Below are 20,490 nucleotides of genomic sequence, written 5' to 3'. Positions count from 1 at the left end.
AAAAGCACACATCTATAAAAACTTGGACATGAATGTTCACAGCAGCATCATTTATAATAGCCAAAAACATAGAACCCACCCAAATGTCTATCAATGAAAGGATAAACAGAATGTGGCATATCCATACAATATTTTCTCACAACAAAAAAGAATACTAATACATGCTACAACATGGATGAACCTTAAAAATAATAATTTAAGTGAAAGAAGCCAATCACAAAAATATATGATTCTCTTTAGATCAAACGTCAGAACAGGCAGATCCACAGAGACAGAATGTAGATTAGTGGTTGCCAGGAGGTCATGGGGAGTGACTGCTAATGGGTATGGAGTTTCCACCTAGTAGTGATGGCTGCACAATTCTGTGAATATACTAAAACTACTGAACTGTATACTTTAAAAGGGTAAATTTTATGGTATGTGAAATAGATCCCAATGAAGCTGTTATTTTTTAAAAATACAATTATACGTGAACATGGATATCTCAGAGGCCTGCCTGGACTGATCCAGTCTGTTCATTCAGAAACTATCACTACTCCATCTTAAACAGGTTTTCCACAAGATTACATATGTAGAAGCAATGATATTCTTACCTCTTCTAAATAAATATTATCAAGATCATATGGCGTTCTGACAGACTCCACCATCCAACTCTCAGGTGTGTTCAAATTCAGGGTGAAGAGAGGAGACTGTGGCATATCCAAAAATTTTGCTATTGGACCCTTAGCAAAGCTATTATCTGGAGTGAAAGAAATCTCTGGCTCTAAGACATAACGGTAAAAACTGAAATTTAAAAAAAAATAAAATAAAAAGTGAGTCCTTTTAATACACTCACAGTCCTTAAGTTCACAGGCATCCACACAGGTAACTAATTGGTTTAAAATAAAACAAACTAGATTTGGAAGGGTAACCTCCCAGACTGGGAAAAGTGTTTCCAAAGCCATCTCTTGACCTAATTTATGCCTCCTGTGGTTTTTGCAGATGCAAGAGAAGAGCAGGAGGGACAGAATTGAGAGGAGAGATCATTCTTTCTGGTACTGCTAAGGGTGGCTGTTGTTGGAGTCACAAGATTTCCTGAGCACATGCCTCCCTTCAATGAGAAAAAGTTATTTTTCTCTTAAACACAAAGTCCTAAATGGTGACTGGGTTCTCAGGTGAGCCCTGAAAACACCATACACAGTAGTTTAAACAATTCTCCTCTTCAAGGACAATGTAGAAGCTGAGAACCATTTCAAACAGTATTTGAATTCACTTAGAATCTAACTTAAAAAACACGGCACATTTTTACATAAGAAATTTCCCACAGACCCAGCAGATGCTACCCTATTACTACTGCTTTTTATTTAACTTTCTTCATAAATGACCATTCCAAGGTTCAGAAAACATACAGCTAAGCCTGCCCTCCTTCTCCAGATACATGCAAATGAGCCTCAGCAAGCTTCCTCTGACAAATATACTCCAACTTGAAATAACTGCTCCACTTTTAAGATAAAACGGGACAGACAAGTTTCTTTCTGTACCACAGCACATTTTTTTAACTAGGTATATTTAACAGTTATATTGATCCAAATGCTCTAAAATTAAAGAACTACATAATTCCGAGGGAGGGAAGGGAGTGGGGGGGGGCGGGAAGCAGGAAGGCAGGCAGGCAAGCAGGCAGGCCGGCTGGCCCAAGTAACTTGAGTTAATGCCACCTAAATGCTTCCAGATCCACACTAAATTCTTAGAACTTCTGATTAGAGCAGAAATTTAGCAAAACTGAACATTCAGTAAATGATCTTTTCAAACATGAAGTCCACCTATAAACCCATTTGATCCTTAACATTCAATACCTGCTTTCAGATTTAGTACCACGTTTTCGATTGATTTCTTCAACAGCTTGTCTTACCTTTTTAAAGGCATGTCAGAAAGTTTAGATTGGCAGTTCATAAACACTCTTAGATTCATGTTGATCAGCTGGGTTAAAACCTAAAAGAGCAAACCAGAGACAAAACCTAAAATTTTCCTACAGAGAAAGGGACTGCTACTTGAGACAAAATATTTACATTTTCTCTTCAGAAACATCACTCTGACATGGAGTTGAGAGAACATCTCTTAATATCTCAAGAAAGACAGAAAGATAATAAAAACCATAAAATCTGCACTGGAGAAATTTTTGGAAATCCCAACTCTGGCATACAACCTAAATCACACACACGTATCACTTGGCAAAAACATGGCAAGTGGGCTACTGAAAATCACTGCTCCCCATTGTATGGTGAAGCAACTGATGGATAATGGAGAGTTGTCTACACAAGGAAAATTTTAAAGGTTCATCGGTGCAGTTGTTGTTGTTGTCCAAAAATGTTTATTTAGAACAGGGACAGAAAAGGGCTTAAACTTCATCACCTTTCAGCTAATCCACCTCAAGCAGAACCATGAAGAGACCTAACCACCGCTATCCTCCACTCCTGGGCCAGGACCTCATCTATCTACCCACCTCCACTGCAGCCTGACCCTGAGGCAGGCAAGGCCCACACACCCCTGGCCACAGCTGAGGAAAGGGCAAAAGGACAACTTGTCTCTCTGTGAGATAATGGGCTTCTGCCTCTAAGCCTCCAGCCCTTGTGATGTACAGCCCCACTCCAGGGACCCACCCACATCTGGTTGAGGGAAGGTACAAGATACAGGGTAGGCTCCAAGGCTACAAATCTGATGAGAAGGCAACTCATAAAGGCTTGAAGTAGAGTGATCACAAAGAGGAGAGCCCACCCCCGGGCCCCCTGTCCTTGAGCCCCAGCTCTCAGTGTCAGTGGCCTTGGGCCCCCTCCCCTCAAACAGCAGAGTCGCCCTTAGGCCACCCAGCCCCTTTCCCAGGGGTGCCAAGAATAAGTGCTGGACTGTAGGATTCTTTGGTCATCTTTCCACCTTCAGTTGAGCTCTGCTTCCCCCAGTGACTCACCCCAAACCACCCTCAGATGAAACAAAGACACTCAGGGCTTTCCTCCACCTTTCCTGGATCCTCAGGCTGGCTCCCTGACCACAAAGCTGTCCCTAGACTTGAGTTCCAACTCAGGCCTAGGGACATGTTCATATTCACTCCAGGACATGGGATTTCAAAGAATGTTCATATTCACTCCAGGACATGGGAGAACCCCGTTCTCTACTCCCCAGTCCTGCTCAGCATCAGCACTGTAGCCCAGCACCTCCTTACACACACACACACACACACACACACACACACACACACACACACACACACCAGGGAGAGAGGCTCAGGGGCAGTTGAATGGACAGTGGTGCCAAGGTCTCATCACCCCACAAACTTATTCTTGGCTAGAGAGTATGCATATTTACACACATCCATAAAAATGTTAGCTGATTATACATCAGTAAAACTTCACCTTAAAAAAGAAACACAACTGAAAAAAATGTCAAAGCAACTGTCTTTTTGGCAAAGCTCTTAAATTTTCTTAAAATTGTAATATACACATCTACAAGACATGCCACAATTTGAAAAAATGCTAGTTTTAGAAAAGGAAAATAAAAAAGCAAAATTATTTTACCTTTTTAACTCTCATTCATTATAAATCAGAATATGGCATAAATCAATTTAATTAAAAGACACCTTGCTCTAAATAGGACATTTTTAAAAAATTACATGAGGAAACCAACCAAACTTGTACCAACTTTCTAAGGTTATGAGGCTGTTTCCAGAGCCATTACCAATCTTTATGAAGACATTTGCTCTGCCAAGATGCCCTGTAGCATTTTCCAAAGCCCTCTGAAGATAACTAGGGGAACAATGACACTCTCAGGGAGTCACAGGGCCTGTGACCACTTCAGATAAAGAGATGCGAACTGCCTCTTAGGCTATGCCTACCAAGAGCAATGGGGCAAGTCTCTGTGCTTCTCTGGTGACAGGGTCAATGACAGCCACAACATCAAAGTATGTCTCCCCTTCCTTCGGCTTCATTTTAATTGCACTACAGAGATCAAAAAGACAAAATGTTAATCTGGTGGAAAACAGGAAACAAAGTTAACCTTTTTTATTAAGACCAACATAACCTATCAGCTCTCTCAGCATTTCCAAAAACACTTCGGATCTAGAACAACAAGGCTACATGGTGGTTAATCATGTACTTATGTCTACCTCAAAGTTTGCAAAACCTGCTAATGACTCAAGTTCACTCAAAATGAACAAAAGATGAAAACCAGCTTAAAATTGTATTTAACCAAAACCTGCTAAAAGCTGATACTTGTTTTTGACAATTACAAACATTATGCCAACTTTTATTTCCTGGCAAGAAGGGTATGAGAAGAGAAGAAATAAATGGATTTTTAAAAATAATACAAAGAACATTACAGAAAACTTGTGAGAGAAAAAGGAAATAATCGTAAAACCTCACCATCCCAACCCAACCATGCTGTGGCATTTTTCTCTGTAGACCTTCTCAAATGCCTCTATAAAGAGCAGCTATACCTAAAGAATATTAGCAATTTTATAATTCCTTCCTTCCCCCACCACTTTATCATAATGATTTTTCCATACTGTTACACATCAAATATCCTGAATAAAAAATAATCTTCTATTTACCAAGTGAATCTGCCATGTTTACTTAAGCTACTCCTTATTGTTGGGCATTCAGATGGCTTGCAGCCTGTAAGTAACTTCATACATAGTTTTTTTCATACTTGGAAATTTCTTTAGAGTCGACAAAATCCTAGATATGAGACTGCAGAGTCACTGGATACAAATATTTTTGTGGATAATATGTACTGTCAATCACATTTCCAAAAGAACTGAGTCAATTTTCAAGGACATTAAGTTATACATATTCTGTCTTCTTAGTAAGTTAAAAATAGCAGCTAAATGTTTAGATTTCAGGTTGTCCCTCTCGGTTTCTGAGGAGAATGTACATTTCCCCACCCAGAGTTTCCAGCTGCACAGCCTCCCTCCGAAGTCATATTGACTTAGATGACTTAAGAGGAGCAGGAGCCTCCGATATATTCTGAAAAGGGATAAACTTGGAAGGATTTTAAAATATATCCAATTTTCCAAAATCTTAATTGGTCAAATCAATGCCTATCTTTGTTTGCTCTGAACAATGTTTTAATATAGTTCTGGTGCTAACCACTACTGTTCTGTGCAAGAACATTTATCCAGTGAGGGGAAAACAAAAGTGCAAAATAAAATATAACAAAACTGGGTAACTATAGTTTAAATGGGGATGAAGGTTATTTCAAACCTTAAGTGCTTTGGAAATAACCATCAAAATAGCTTTGTGCCTGTTATCAAAGCAGAGGTTTTCAATTTTTGATGAAACTAACAATTCCAGCTGTCAATAATTATTCCAAAATAACATGTTTTTTTTTTTTTTACTCTAATACAGCTGTTTTCAAAGTGTGGCTCCAAATCAGCAGAATCAGCTTCATCTGGAAATTTGTTAGAAACAAACTGTCAGCCATAACCCAGACTTCCTGAATCAGAAACTCAGGGGGTGGGTCAGGCAATCTGCACTTGAACAAATTCTCTAGGTAAAAGCCGAAGTATGACAGCCACTGCCCTCAGATAACCTGGACTTCTGTGCTTCTCTAGAATTCCAGAAGGAAAAAGCTCACTAGAGAATAGCATTATATAAATTCTCACAAAGGGAAGAAGAAGAGAAGTCCCAAAGAGTCCTATAGAGTATAGCATCTGAGTCAGGCATGCCCAGGCCAAAACCTGTGAACCTGGCAGGTCTGGGCAGAGTTCTGTGTGACATGTTAATGTTCTGACCCAGTGTTCTAAGTGATCTGCAAAAGGTATAACCAGAAACTGATCCTGGCTGGCCTTTTAACCACTCTATATCTCTATAACAAAAAAGTAAAACAAAAGCCAAGATTAGAGAACAGTGGTATGGAAATGGACAACAGTATAAACTAACAAATCATGTGGAAACATTTGCTGTATTAGAGAAAAGACCAGAGTAAGGCCAAAAGTGACAGACACAGGAACAAGATTTGGGAGTCATACACATTTTCATGAAGTGAGTAGAGCAAACATCAAAGAATACAGTGCTTCCCCAATCTTAAGGTACACAAGCGTGACCTGGGGGGATCCTGTTACAACGTAGATACTGACTCAGAAGGTCTGGTCTGGGGCCGGATATTCTGCATTTCCAACAAGCTCCCAGATGATGCCCCACTGCTGTTCTGTGAGTCACACTTTTAGGGCAAGGATATACATAACCAATAATTCAGACCTTTTTATTTCTCACATAAATAAGAAACGTCTGATTTAAGTATAACACTCATTTAACTAACACAACCCCAATAAGAATTTCTCTAATTATAATTTGTCTCACAACAGAATTTGTAATTAGAGCATTTTAATTATATAAGACTCATGGAGAAAATGATATTCTAAAAAGGGAAGAGATTCTGGCTCAGGACTCACTATCTTGGCCATGAAAGGCAAACAGGATAGCAAGCCAATTGGGAAATATGTTTCCTGTGGTAATAACTAGTTGGGTTACTTCCTGAAAGTATACAGTGATGAGAAAATGGGTGCTAATGGGCAAAATCCAACTAGGATTAGCAAAGAGCCACAGAAGTCTTCACCCACTGGCGATGTAAGAAGTTAGGACACACAGCCAGTGAGAAAGGAGAGAGTCTCCATTCTAGCTTGGATCATCAAACAGTCTGGTCAAATTTGATCCCCACAAGAACTGGCTGTAAGAAAGCATGGATCAATGAAACCAAAGTCCAATCTACCCCAGACTAATTAAATCAAAATCATAACGGAGCAGGATGCAGGCTTCAATATCTAAAGCCTCTAAGGCACAATCAAGATATATAACCTTGCCTGGCTACATACATCAACTGTAGGGATTCTTCCTAAAGACAACTTAATCTTAAGTCTAATCATGAGGAAACGACCCAGACTATGGGACATTCTACAAGATAAATGGTCTGGACTCTTTAAAAAGTCAGTCATAAAAGACCAAAAAAACCCCCAAAGAACAAAAAACACAAGGAACTGTTCTAGATTTAAGGAGACTAAAAAAGACACACAACAAAGAACTGCAACATGTGATCTGGACTAAATCAAAGAACACAACAGTTTTCAAAGGTCATTACTGGGGCCTTGGAGAAATGTGAATATGGACTGTGTACTACTAAATGTCACTGTATCAAGGTTAAATCTCTGAGGTATGCCAACAGTGGAGACACTCCTAGTGCTCAGGAGATTCATGCTGAGGAATTCAGGCATGATGTGTAATGATGTCTGCAATGGACCTTCAAATAGTTCAGAAAAAATGTAAGTACATATAAGTTTGTACACAAACATAAATATACATTACATGTACTATACATACATAATGCACAAACCCACACACAGACGACAGATAAATGTGGCATAATGTTAACAACTGGTGAAGCCAGGTTAAAGATATCTGGGTGTTCATTGTAATAATCTTTCAACTATTCTTTAGCTTTGAAACTTTTGAAATAAAAAACTCAAAACCAAAAGGCAAGGACTTTTTCATAATGCTAAACTTATTTTTATTTTATTGAAAACAAAACCGTTTTCAATAAAAGATGAACAATACAAGTGCTCTAACAACCTGTTTATTTTTGAGTATGAGAAAACTACAACTGTTTCATTAAATGCTTTCTGTTTTCTAAAAGGGTACAGTCAGAACTATTTCAGATTTATTTAGAAATAAATGTCAACTTTTATGCAACTGAGATCTGTATATGAATTCGGCATATGAAAATGAGTATATATGAAAACTGTACACTGGACAAATTTTCCATTCCAATAAGAACTTATGTACACACTTCATATGAGGTAAAGGCAACCTTAAGATTTTATTCAAGAATATGCATAAATTCAGTACTAATTCTGTACCTATGTCTGTCTTCAAAAAACTGGTACTCGATTCTTGCATCTCCTTTTGGTTGAGCTGACAGGAGAGCATCCACCTTCATTACCAAGTCACTTGCCCTGAAAGACATGGTTGGTGAAAATTTAGCATCTTTAACTGAAGGTTTTTCCAATTATTGCTGAACATAATATAATCAGCCCAAGTACTGAATGCCAACAAGATGGTTTGAAGAACATATGAACTTTATACCAAATGGCAAGAGAAAAACTGGCAATTATATAATCCACAAAGACTCCACAAAGCGGGGGGTGGTCTAAGGGCACACCACACCAAGCCTATGCCAATGATATGATGGCTTCAAGTCATGGCAACACCTCCTGACCTGCATCAGGGAAGTGTTTCATAGGCCAGAGCAAAGGGCATCACTAAAAGCCACTGAGGTAGGAGGAAACCTCTTTATCTGTAGCCTCGTTATTGGTTGAGATGAAAAAAGATTCCTTCCCCTATCACACAAGACTTGGCAAAGGAACTACTCTGGCAGCTATCAAGGTCAATACATCACTAAGACATGCATCTTAAACTCTGCAGCATGAGGGTATATGAAAGAGATGAAGAGAAAAACCATAAGAACTTTGAAATTTTATATCTTCCAACTTATTCACCAAAGAACACTATCAAAAGAATGAAAATGCAACCCATGGAATGAAAGAAAATATTTGCATATCATCTATCTATAAGAGATTGATACCCAGAGTATTTACATATTTACATGGAACTCCTATAGCTCAATAATAAAAAAACAATTAAAAATGTGCAAAGTAGGGGCACCTGGCTGGCTCAGTCGGTGGAGCGTGCGACTCTTGATCTCGGGGTTGTGAGTTCCAGCCCCACTCTGGGTGAAGTGATTACTTAAAAAAAAAAAAAAATGTGCAAAGCACTGGGAAGATATTTTCCCAAAGATATACAGATGACTAATTAGCACGTAAAGAGCTGTCAACATCACTAATCATTAGGGAAGTGCAAATCAAACCACAAAGAAATACAACTTCACACCCATTAGGGTGGGTTATTACCAAAAAAAAAACAAACAAAAAATAAAAAATAAAAACAAAGAAAAAACCACCACCAGAAAATAACAAGTACTGAAAAAGATGTGGCGAAATTAGAACCCTTATGCATTACCGATGGGAAATAAAATGGTATGATCTCTGTGGAAAAACATATGATGGTTCCTCAAAAAATTAAACATAAAAATACACCTTTCAACTATATTCATTTGATATAAAACCATGTGTATATGACTTATGGGCTCTAGTTATATAGCAGGTACATGGACCAATTAAATAATTCATTTTCTTCCACTGGGAAATAACTCATTAAAATACATTAGTTAGGGGTGCCTGGGTGGCTCAGTCAGTTAAGCGTCTGCCTTCAGCTCAGGTCATGATCCCAGGGTCCTGGGACTGAGCCCCACATCAGGCTCCCTGCTCAGTGGAGAGCCTGCTTCTCCCTCTCCCTCTGCTGCTCCCGCTGCTTGTGCGCTCGGTCTCTCTCTGTCAAATAAATGAATAAAATCTTGAAAAAAAAATACATTAGCGGGCGCCTGGGTGGCTCAGTTGGTTAAGCGACTGCCTTCGGCTCAGGTCATGATCCTGGAGTCCCTGGATCGAGTCCCGCATTGGGCTCCCTGCTCGGCAGGGAGTCTGCTTCTCCCTCTGACCCTCCCCCCTCTCATGTGCTTGCTCTCTCTCATTCTCTCTCTCTCAAATAAATAAATAAAATCTTTAAAAAAAAAAAATACATTAGCTAATAATAACACTGAAAGAATTAAAATAAAAATTAAAAACCAACAATAACCAAATCATCACCTTTGGAGGTTGCAAGAGAAACAACTCATTATTCTATACTAGTAAATTAAGGAAAAGAAGCATTTAACCTGACTTTCCTTTCATGGACAAAATAAAACAGGTAAGGGAAAGTATCTCTTTTTTTTTTTTTTAAGATTTTATTTATTTATTTGACAAACAGAAACCCACAGCGAGAGAGGGAACACAAGCAGGGGGAGTGGGAGAGGGAGAAGCAGGCTACCTGCTGAGCAGAGAGCCCGATGCGGGGCTAGATCCCAGGACCCTGGGATCATGACCTGAGCCGAAGGCGGACGCTTAACAACTGAGCCACCCAGGCGCCCAAGGGAAAGTACCTCTTTACAAGAGTATCCCAAGATAACAAAAACAAAAACAAAAACTCACCCCTCTATTTTTGCATATGTTTGAAATTTTCCACAACCAAAAAAATAAAATGGAAAGACCTAATTCAGTTCTTTAAATAAATTAACTTGTTTCAACAGAAGCAAAAATAAACACCTGAACTGAAAAGCATTATCATATGTTCAAACTGGAAATAAAACACCATGAAATAGGTAGCATGAGGAAAGTTCAACTAACACAGTACCTATGACATGCACTAATTAATTTCTTCCATGGGAAAACTTACACATCTTCTTCTACCCGAAGCTGTTGAATATGGGATTTGATTTTCTGCCCTGAAGTTTTTAAGATGATATTTTCTAGGAGGTGGAAATCGTCCTGATTAAAGAGTTCACTGTCCTCCAGTGGCCCAATGATCTGTGAAGAAGAACAGGATGGTCAGTGCTAGAATCACAGCTGGAAAGAAGCCCTCTGCTGTCCTCAGGCTATCTTACAAACCTAATCACTTTAAAGACCCAAGACATGTATACACTGAATATCAATGAAAAAGGTAAAAACAGAATCCAAATCAACTCATCCAATTATGTATTTACTTATCAATTCCTCAACTACAGAGGGTAGACCTGTATACTTCACAATATTTTTATAGTAAGCAACTCTGAAGTAAAACAAAATAGTCACATAGTTTCATTAATTCTCGCTGAATATAAAAAAAACAGAGCCAAACCAGAGATGCAGTGTAGTGAATGACAGACAGCAGAGATTTCACCCCCAGTGCTAAGAGATTAAAGTTTGGTATATCCCCCTCAGTCTCATGTCCCTGGCTGCATATATGTATGAAATGGTCTAACCCTGCGCCAATGAAGTTGACAGAGACTACACAACTATGAACACAGTCCCCACAGGGGATGAATACTTCGTGTATCAAAGCCTTATCAACTTATTCTCTGAAAGACATCACACTCTCACTGCCACCGTACATGTGGCAGGACATAACTATACAGCAGGAAGGTTTTACACAAGGATGCTTGTGAAAAGCAAACCTCCTTTGAAATAAGGGTGCAGAAATTATCATCAGCACTGCATAAGCCCCAATCCCCTTTGGAAAGAGTGGCTCTGTTTGAAGAGTTTACTAGCTTTGGACAACACTGCCAACCCTGTTCACTGATCTAATTTGAGGTCAAGTTTGTCTCAGGACAAAATCCTCACCCTTCCATTGCTGATCACTGCCCTCTGTCCCTTCTTCAGCTTCAGAACATCCCTGCAGTACATGGCATGAGACAAAATGAAATCCATTTTGGAAGACTCAAAGACCTCTTTAAAAAGACTGAAATCCATGCCCTAGGAAAGTAATTGTTATTAAGGAAAAGTAATTGTTATTAAGCAAGCCATAAAAATGAATAATCATAATGAATAAATCATAAAATGCTCTTTTAATGGAAAGTCAGAGCTAATTTTAAGAATTAACATTATGATGTCTTAATTCTCCACTCCTCCCATTTTCTCCCACCCTCCCACTTATCAAGTAATGCTTATTTCCTGCTCCTATTCTTTTATGTGGTTGCACCATTGGCAAATTATTCTTCATTATACCTTTATTCTGCATTTTAAAATCTTGCTAATTTCAAGGGCCTTTTTTCTAACGGAAATATCAAGTATACTCATCATTTTATAAGAATTTTAAATCTACAAAATAGTCCAAAAGGTAGTAACTTATATAATGAATACATGTGGGGGCTTATATCAGAACACATTAAGAACACATAAGCCTCTAACTCATAAGAAACTTCACAGTTTTTTGCTCTATAACAAATCAAATATTGCCTGTCTTTTAAAAACTATACAAAACAAATGGCTTTGTGCTTAAAACATGAATTTATATGAGTCATATCTTAAAACTTTAAAGGTATTAAAAGTGGTAAGGGGAATGTGGCAGAATTGTTATATCTTAGAAAGATTCTTCCAAACTAAGAAAATCCTCTGAAACTCAGTACTAAAATCACAAATCCCAATCATGAACAAGACACATCAGACCATGGGAATGAACTTCTGTGGAAAGTAACCCCATGCAACACACTGAGACTTACCCCGACAGAGAACCCCCCAATGTCAGCTCCTGCAGCCAGGGCCTCTGCGGTCTCCTCCTTGGCCATTTTTGTGATGAAATTCTTAGCAGAGTTGGAGGTCTGTGTTTGGAGAGCTGCCCAGATTGCTCTGGAGATCTGAGTGTTCTTATAACTTATATCTTCACTAGGATTATTGATCATGCTTATTCTAACATTGTTACTGGATTTCTATTTACAAAATGGGAAATAAGAGTTATATGGTAGATGTTTTGAACTTAAAAAGTGGCATTAACATCATCATATTCCATTAAGTAGCAAATACAACCTCTCTTCAAGGTCTTCAGTCCTCTTCTGTATACAGAATAAAATTAAAATGCTATAGCCAGGCTTTCAAACCCCTACATAAACTGGTCCCCAGTCTACCTTTCCAACTTCATTTCTTACCATCCCTGTATATATAGCTCCTTTACAGACCATCAGAGTCCTGTATTTCCCAACACATTTTGTATTATTCTAACACACTCCATGCTTCATGTTGGCATACAAAACCCCAAGTCCATCCCATCTTTCCTCCCCTCAGTCCCAACCAATCTTCAGGCTTCTATTCAAATACTTCTTTGTTCACATGGCCTTTCCAGATGCCTTGCAAAAAATTAATCTCTCCCTGGGACGCCTGGGTGGCTCAGTCAGTTAAGCATCTGCCTTTGGCTCAGGTCATGATCCCAGGGTCCTGGGATCAAGTCCCACACCGGGCTCCTTGCTCAGCAGGGAGCCTGCTTCTCTCTGCCTGCTGCTCCCCCTGCTTGTGCACGCTCTCTCTCTCTCTCATAAATAAATAAATAAATAAATTCTTTAAAAAAAATTAATCTCTCCCTGAGTAAAAAGATAAGAATCCATGTTGGAAAAGTTATCTGGGACCCATAAAACCTTGTGTCATGAACATAAGCAACAAAAATTCATACTAATGTGTATCAAAGGATGCATACAAGAATAGTGATAGCAGCATCCTTCAGAATAGCCCCTAACTAGAAAAAAACGCCACAGTCCATCAAAAAGATTAAACAAAGTTTTATAATTTTGTGGTACAGCCATACAATACAATACAGCACAATGAAAAAGAACTAACTACTGCTACTTGTAATATCATGGATAAATCTCAAAAATGTTGAGTAAAGAAGGCAAACATAAATATGTGAAGGGGGGTGATGGAGACACAAGCAGGAGAGGGCTTTCCGGAATTTGATAATTCTGTATTTCTTGACCTGGGTGTGGTCACCTGGGTGTTCCCTTTGTGACACCATGTATCCTATGATTTGTGCACTTCTTTTGATTCTATATTTTACTTCTTTTTTCTTTTTTTTAAATTCTCAGGGCACTTGGGTAGTGCAGTAGGTTAAGCATCTGACTCTTGGTTTCAGCTCAGGTCATGATCTCAGGCTTGTGAAATCAAGCCACGCATAGGGCTCCGCTCTCAGCATGGAGTCTGCTTGAGATTCTCTCAACCTCTCCCTGCCCCTCCCTCTAAAATAAATTGAGAAAAAAATTTTTCAATTCTCCCTTCTTGTTCTCCCACTCTACCACCACTCAAGCATTTATAAATTTGAGTTAGAATCTTATCTATGTATCTACTTTCCTTCATCCTGATTTAACTTTGAATTGACTACACCATCTGGTCTACTCCTTTAGACAATTAAAGGCACTTAGCATGTTAGTGAAGTTGAAATCACCTTGATATTTTAGTACTTCAATAAGCCTCCTCAGGACACAGGGTGGCAAGGGGACATGGGAAGGGTATGAAATGTGGATGAAGACTCAATCTGAAACTGCTCAGGAAAAGGAATTGTAACAGCTCATTCTCTGACAATAACACTCTCTAGAGGAGTCCATTTCTTCCCAACCATTCACCACTGCCATTCACTCAAGTTCTACAATTTATGTGCTATGTGTATTTCAGACCATCTATATGTGCATCCCTCTGTGTGCCTAGATCTGCTTCTATTATATGAGGACTAAGGTGTCTGCATGGTATTTCCCCCACATCTAGACCTCCTTCAATGAAAAGGCCCTGCCTCCCCCATATAATATACAGCATGATCTTCACAGTATCTCTGCAGCAAAACATGAACAGTCACACAATAAAAACTTGTCTATGATAAGGATCTCATTTTTTTTCTCTATAAGAATCTATACTCTTAAATAAAATCAGAACACTGCAGTCTTCCCTCTTTTCTCACTAGTGGGCAGACCTTCGAAGAAACAATGGTCCTTTCCCTCAAGTACTAAAAAAGCAGGACTCCCGCTTCCCACCCAGAACAGTAACATCAGCACACAGAATGGAGGTGCAGATACTTGCCTGATGTTTAATAGCATCATACAGTAACTGTCTTCCAGAAGGGTTATCAAAATCCCCAACAATCCAAAAAGTTACAGGCCTAATGAAAGAATCATCTGTAGAAAAACAAAAACAACACACTGAGTCAGAGGGAAGAAAGCACATTCTATGTTTCAATATTGTTACTAAGCCAAATAATTTCTGAAAACCATGCAAAAAATAAGAAAATGACAAGTTTAATAAAGATACAAAGCAAAAGTAGTGAAACTTCTATACTAGAATGAAAGCAGAGTAACCTTCCATGTGGCTTAATTACAAACTAGGAACATGCATTTATTAATTCTACTATGGCTCAGGCAACTGTTAGCATATACAATGAAAAAGAGCCTTTGAACATGTGGGTAACATATCACAGTCTTTAATCATATTAATTTGTAACTTTCTGAAATAGAATTCTTCACATTTATACAATTTATACAAATTTTATCTGCATTTGACAAATTATCTACTGTTACCCACAGGTTCCAGAAATGTCACAATAAAGTGTCAATAAATTCTGAATCACAACATTGCCTGGAACCACATAAGATAATTAAGAAAAGAACCCGAACATTCTGAAGTTTAAAATTACCATAGATTTCCTTGGAGGACATTCCTAGACAGAGGTAAAGGAAAAGGTAGAAGAAAATGTCATTGCTATAATGGATGCCTACCTTAAGAGTCAAAATTTTAAATAATGCCTAATATGATCAATCTTCTCTCTGCTCTGTAGTCCCCTTAGCTGTATAGCACTGTTCCAGGGCCCCTTGGAACTAATTTCTTTGAGGAACCAAATGGAGCAATTGCTTTTATTTACATAGATCTGGGAAGCCAGAAATTCTCCCTAGGACAAGGCTACAGCATGGATAAAAATAGCTGCCTTAAATGACAGTCAGTGCTTTGAAAGGATAGTAAGTATGGCCAGAGGGGGAAAGGATCTGTCTGCCCTTAAAATATCATTTCACACAATTTTAGCCTAAATAACTGACTCCATATTAAAAATCAGTTTTAAAATGTGCACAAGGATTCCTAGAACCAAGTTAATCTTATGAACCCTAAAAAATTTAACTCAGTGTTGTCACTGAAGAGGCAAGTCAAACCAATTTTCAATCCATTAACCCATGTTTACATCATAAATGTTCCCACATTTGAATCATGAAAAAATATTTCATTTCACCTTAATAGCTAATAAATAATATCTAATATAAGAAAACAACATTTGAATTTTCAAAAACTCCACTTTTTGGAGTTTCAAAAACTCCACTTCATAAAGAATTGAATTTTAAACAGGTATTTTCTGGGTTCAAATCATTATAAGAAATAATTAAAAAAAGAAATGATGAAATCTCTTTCTAGTAGACACTGAAGATTGAATTATTTCTACAAATACAAAAAATAATTAATAAAAGAAATGAGGAAATCTCTTTCTAGCAGACACTGAAGATTTAATTATTTCTACAAATACTAAAAAAAAAAAAAAAAAAATGTTGAATCCAAGATAAGCCTAAAATGGATTACCTTTCTTGGTCAGATAGTTCATACTATTGGCTATAGCAGCAGTCTTGCCTTGGGAATCGAGAACAGTAAATCTAGCATAGTCATCCACAAAAAAGTTATCTGGGAGAGAAAGTTGAAACAGATTTATAATTAACGTGCTTAAATTCAATCTAATGTTAATATTCAACTGATAATCTGATTTGTCCATAATACAAGATTTATAAAAATACATGAGTGAAATCTATTGTTTCAGGTTTATTGAACAATTATTGCCCTCAGACAATGCTCTTACCATTCATTTCCCCTCGAGTTACTTTTGTTAAAATCCCAGTTTCATGTAGTCATTCCTTTGATCTAAACTACCCAGTAATTTCTTCCTACCTACAAAATGGTCTCCATCCTGTATCAGAAACCCTCTATCTCCAAGAATCTCCCCAATCTTATGCATTCTTGCACTCTAACACAAATGCCACTCTTCTCTCACCATCCTCCAAGCATAGGTGGCTCACCTACCCCTCCCTCTATGTCTGTCCACCCACTCACCCATCTACCCTTTCACTCAACAGACCTTACCAAGGACCTACTATCCTTTAAGTCAATATTCCAGTAAAAGGAAAGAAATGGTAAGTAAGACAGACACAGCTCATGACATCATGTAGGGGAGGGGAGAAAGCACCAAAGTCTTAAAGCCTTCACGTCGGGCTCCCTGCTCAGTGGGGAGCCTGCTTCTCCCTCTCCCTCCTGCTCTGCCTGCTTGTGCTCTCTCTCTGTCAAATAAATAAAGAAAATCTGAATAAAATAAAATAAAGTAAAATGATGGAAACAACAAAAATTTAGGACAAAAACTCCCAATACTGCTTGACTTGCTCTATTAAAACTTCTGGTAAAAAGCTAAAACCTAACTATGAAGAAAGAGTTTATGTCACTTTCTGACTACTTCCTTTTTCAAATATAAGCAGAGATGTACATCTTCCTCTATCTAAAAGAAAGGGAATTCGGCTTCAAGTAGATTAGAGACAGGTGCCATAAACTAACAACCACACCTAGAGCTCTGTGTGCATCACACCCGACCACAACAGCAAATGCCCGTGGCTTGTACTTCTCTGTTACACCTATCTTTTCTCGCCCAATGAGACTTCTGCAAAGTGACCACAGCTCCACCTTATTTCCAGCTGTTTGCTGAAATGGCCTTCAGAGCAGCAAGGAAAGGCATAAGGAACAAATTGGCATCTGGGCTTCACAAAACTATCCCTGAAAAGGTATTCTTGTGAAAACAACGTAAACACCCATCAACTGAAGATTAGGTAAGCCAAGTGTGGACTGTGTGGACTATCCATACAAGAAAATACTAATAAGCCATAAAAAGGCAAAAAAGTACTGAGACATGCTACAACATGGATAAAACTTAAAAACATTATGCTAAGTGAACAAGAAGCCAGTCACAGAAAGCTCCTAATTATATGAAATACCCAGTAGAAAACTCCCTTAGAAACAGAAACTAGATCAGCAGTTGTGGAGGGGATAGGAAAAGGGGAAATGGAGAGTGGCTACCAATGGGTACATGGTTTCTTTTTGGGGGAATGATATATGTTCTACAATTAAACAGTGATGATTAGACAACTTTGAGAATACACTAAAAATTGTAGATAAGATTGCGAAAGACTGAGTTTTATGGCATGTACACTTTATCTCAATGAAGGTTTATTTTTAGATAGGCATTCCTAGCCTCTCAGAGTAAAACCACCCGGGGTGTTTGTCCACATCACTGCTAGCTGATTCCAGAACAAGGATGAAGAAAAGACAGTTGCTTAACAGCTTTATGACTGTAAGAAAGTCAACAATACAGATGTAGTCTCATCACCTAAGGCCTAAAAAGCTGGCATTTAAAAGACAATGGAGGGGTGCCTGGGTGGTTCAGTCAGTTAAGTGTCCTACTCTTGATTTTGGCTCAGGTCATTATCTCAGGGTTTTGGGAGGTTCTGCACCAGGTGTGGAGCCTGCCTAAGATTCTCTCTCTCCAGGGCCCCTGGGTGGCTCAGTCATTAAGCGTCTGCCTTCGGCTCATGATCCCAGGGTCCTGGGATTGGGCCCCTGCATTGGGCTCCCTGCTCCACGGGAAGCCTGCTTCTCCCTCTCCCACTCCCCCTGCTTGTGTTCCTGCTCTTACTATCTCTCTCTGTCAAATAAATAAAAATAAATCTTAAAAAAAAAAAAAAAAAGATTTTCTCCTTCCGCACCTCCCTCTCTAAAAAAAAAAAAGACAATGGATATTTTTCTAAGTTTACAAGGATTTATACACGAAGAATTTCTCTCTTTTTGGAGAAAACTCTTGTGAATTTACAGACTCATGTTATGAACTAAAGGTGCAATGAATTAAAACAAGATTGTGTCAGAATCTTGGGTTATCTTCTAAACACTGCAATCCAATAGATGCAAAGATTCTGAAACACAAATGAAAAAAAGCCCAAAATGTTCCTGAAATGCTTCTTACTGGTTGCTGTTAAATCCAGGTATTCTCGCTCAGATGTCAAAATCCTAGAATTGATTCGTGGAACAACATTTGGCTGATTCATGATATACTCTACCACATCCTGATCATGGGACAATTCACCCTACAAGAAAAAAAATTAACAGAGTGGGGGCAGGATAAGAGTTAAACAAATTAGAGCAATAATAATTTATTAGAAAGTAAAAAGTCATTAACTTTACAATCAATAGCTTCTTATGTATTGATAACACTTAAAAACAGAAGTTTCCACGTTACAGGTTCCTATCATTGCCAAGCACAGCTTGACAGGTTATGTATGTATATTATCTTTAACTCTTTCAACAACGTGAGACAGATGTTATTGATGATCCGTTTTAAAGATGGAAGCTGAGGTACAGAATAACTTACTCAAAGTTACAGAGCTAAGGAGATTCAAGTATGAAATGCAAAGCCAAGTTTATGTGGTCTCTCCACACACTACTGTGCTTCCCCAGAAATAAGCAAGCTCTACAAATTAGGTAAAAGTTACCATAACCAAAAATCCATCCTGAGAGCTGCTCATAGTTAGCCTCTCTCTAAAGGAAAAAGCCAAATGCCTTCTCTCAAGCACTTAATGTATTTTATAATAAAAATCACTCCAAGGAGCATCTGGGTGGCACAGCTGGTTGAGCTCCTGACTCTTGGTTTTGGCTCAGATCATGATCTCAGGGTGGTTAGATCGAGCCCCGTGTCAGGCTCCATGCTCAGCACAGAGTCTGCTTAAGACTCTCTCTCCCTCTGCTCCTCTCCCCTCCCATACACTCTCTCTTTCAAATAAATAAATCTTAAAAAACAAAAATCACCCCAAGCTTTTTTCAATCTCAGGCATCAAAGTAATGCTACATTTCCAGAGTCACAATTATATTTCAGGGAGGAGAAATCATTTCTCATTTTTTCTTCCCTTTCATACCTCTCAGATATATAGAAATACTTGTACTTCATTAAGGTGATCTCAAAGCCATGCGTAAATGGCTATAGAAACTTGCAAGTTCTTCACACTCAAAATATTTCATATAAAACCATATTTTAAAGCAATTTTCAAGGGAGAGATAGATGTAAATCAAATATACACAGTAAAGTCTAAAAAACTCCAATTAGGCATCTTCTATGGCTACTTATCCTGAGAGACAGAGAACTTGTATGCAAATTCTCAAACTATAAACTAATAATGAGCATATGAACCAACCATACAACTCAAAAGACTACAAAGTTACTAGATGACTTAGTATAGATGTACACCCATGTATACAACTTTGGTCTCTATGATAAATCTGAATTGATTCCACTTAGAAGCCTAACTAGCTCAGGGAGGGCAATTTGGCAACATCTATCAAAATTTTAAATGTACATACCTTTTAATGCAGCCCATCTACACACACACACACACACACACACACACAATGGTTGTTTCTAGAAAGAGAAGATGACTGGCAGGGGAACAGGAGTGAATGGGTGAAAGTTTCTCTTCATTTATACCTCTAAACACATTTGAATTTCACACCATCTGCATATCATACCTTTTTATAGTGACTCTAGTTCAAAATTTTAAATGTACATTACCCTGTGACCAATTCCAATAACTGGTATTTCTCAAAAAAAAAAATAAATAAGTTACAGAGATATACATGTAAGACTATTCATTACAGCACTATTTATAACAGTGAAATTCTACAAGCAATGTCCAAAATTATTGTTCATTCTTAGAAAAAAAAAAAACTATGCAGCAATCCAAAAGTACTGACAAAGAGTTATATGCTCAGAAACACAAAGCAAAGATATATTCATTTAGAAAGGTAAGCTAAAAAATACATATGTAAATATCTATTTCTATATACACGGGGGCACAAAGGGCTATTTCTCTAGGGATTCTGATGAAAGGAAGAACTCTCATTTTTACTCTAGACACTTTAATATTCTCCTAATTTAGTATTTTCTAAATATGTATAGGAGCACATATGACTTTTGTCAT

At 38.1% G+C, this 20,490-nt stretch overlaps 1 protein-coding gene across 2 annotated transcripts in view; it reads right to left on the bottom strand.

Annotated features, from left to right (window-relative positions):
- Positions 1-20,490, bottom strand: part of UGGT1 (UDP-glucose glycoprotein glucosyltransferase 1) — a 93,937-nt gene that overhangs the window by 14,129 nt on the left and 59,318 nt on the right. The window contains exons 19-29 of one of the 2 annotated variants that reach the window (XM_081814651.1): positions 18,486-18,606; positions 16,016-16,114; positions 15,090-15,113; positions 14,480-14,574; positions 12,148-12,354; positions 11,270-11,401; positions 10,347-10,477; positions 7,877-7,972; positions 3,863-3,965; positions 1,889-1,968; positions 594-783 (exon numbers count right to left, since the gene is read on the bottom strand). In XM_081814651.1, the coding sequence (XP_081670777.1) occupies positions 594-783; positions 1,889-1,968; positions 3,863-3,965; positions 7,877-7,972; positions 10,347-10,477; positions 11,270-11,401; positions 12,148-12,354; positions 14,480-14,574; positions 15,090-15,113; positions 16,016-16,114; positions 18,486-18,606 (1,278 nt within the window). The remainder of the gene's footprint in view (positions 1-593; positions 784-1,888; positions 1,969-3,862; positions 3,966-7,876; positions 7,973-10,346; positions 10,478-11,269; positions 11,402-12,147; positions 12,355-14,479; positions 14,575-15,089; positions 15,114-16,015; positions 16,115-18,485; positions 18,607-20,490) is intronic. The other variant, XM_081814652.1, reaches the window with a different exon arrangement.

Source organism: Leptonychotes weddellii, chromosome 3 (genome assembly GCF_054177405.1).
Source record: "Leptonychotes weddellii isolate Sample4059 chromosome 3, ASM5417740v2, whole genome shotgun sequence".
Lineage (NCBI taxonomy): Eukaryota > Metazoa > Chordata > Mammalia > Carnivora > Phocidae > Leptonychotes > Leptonychotes weddellii.
This window is presented reverse-complemented; position numbering and strand designations above follow the sequence as displayed.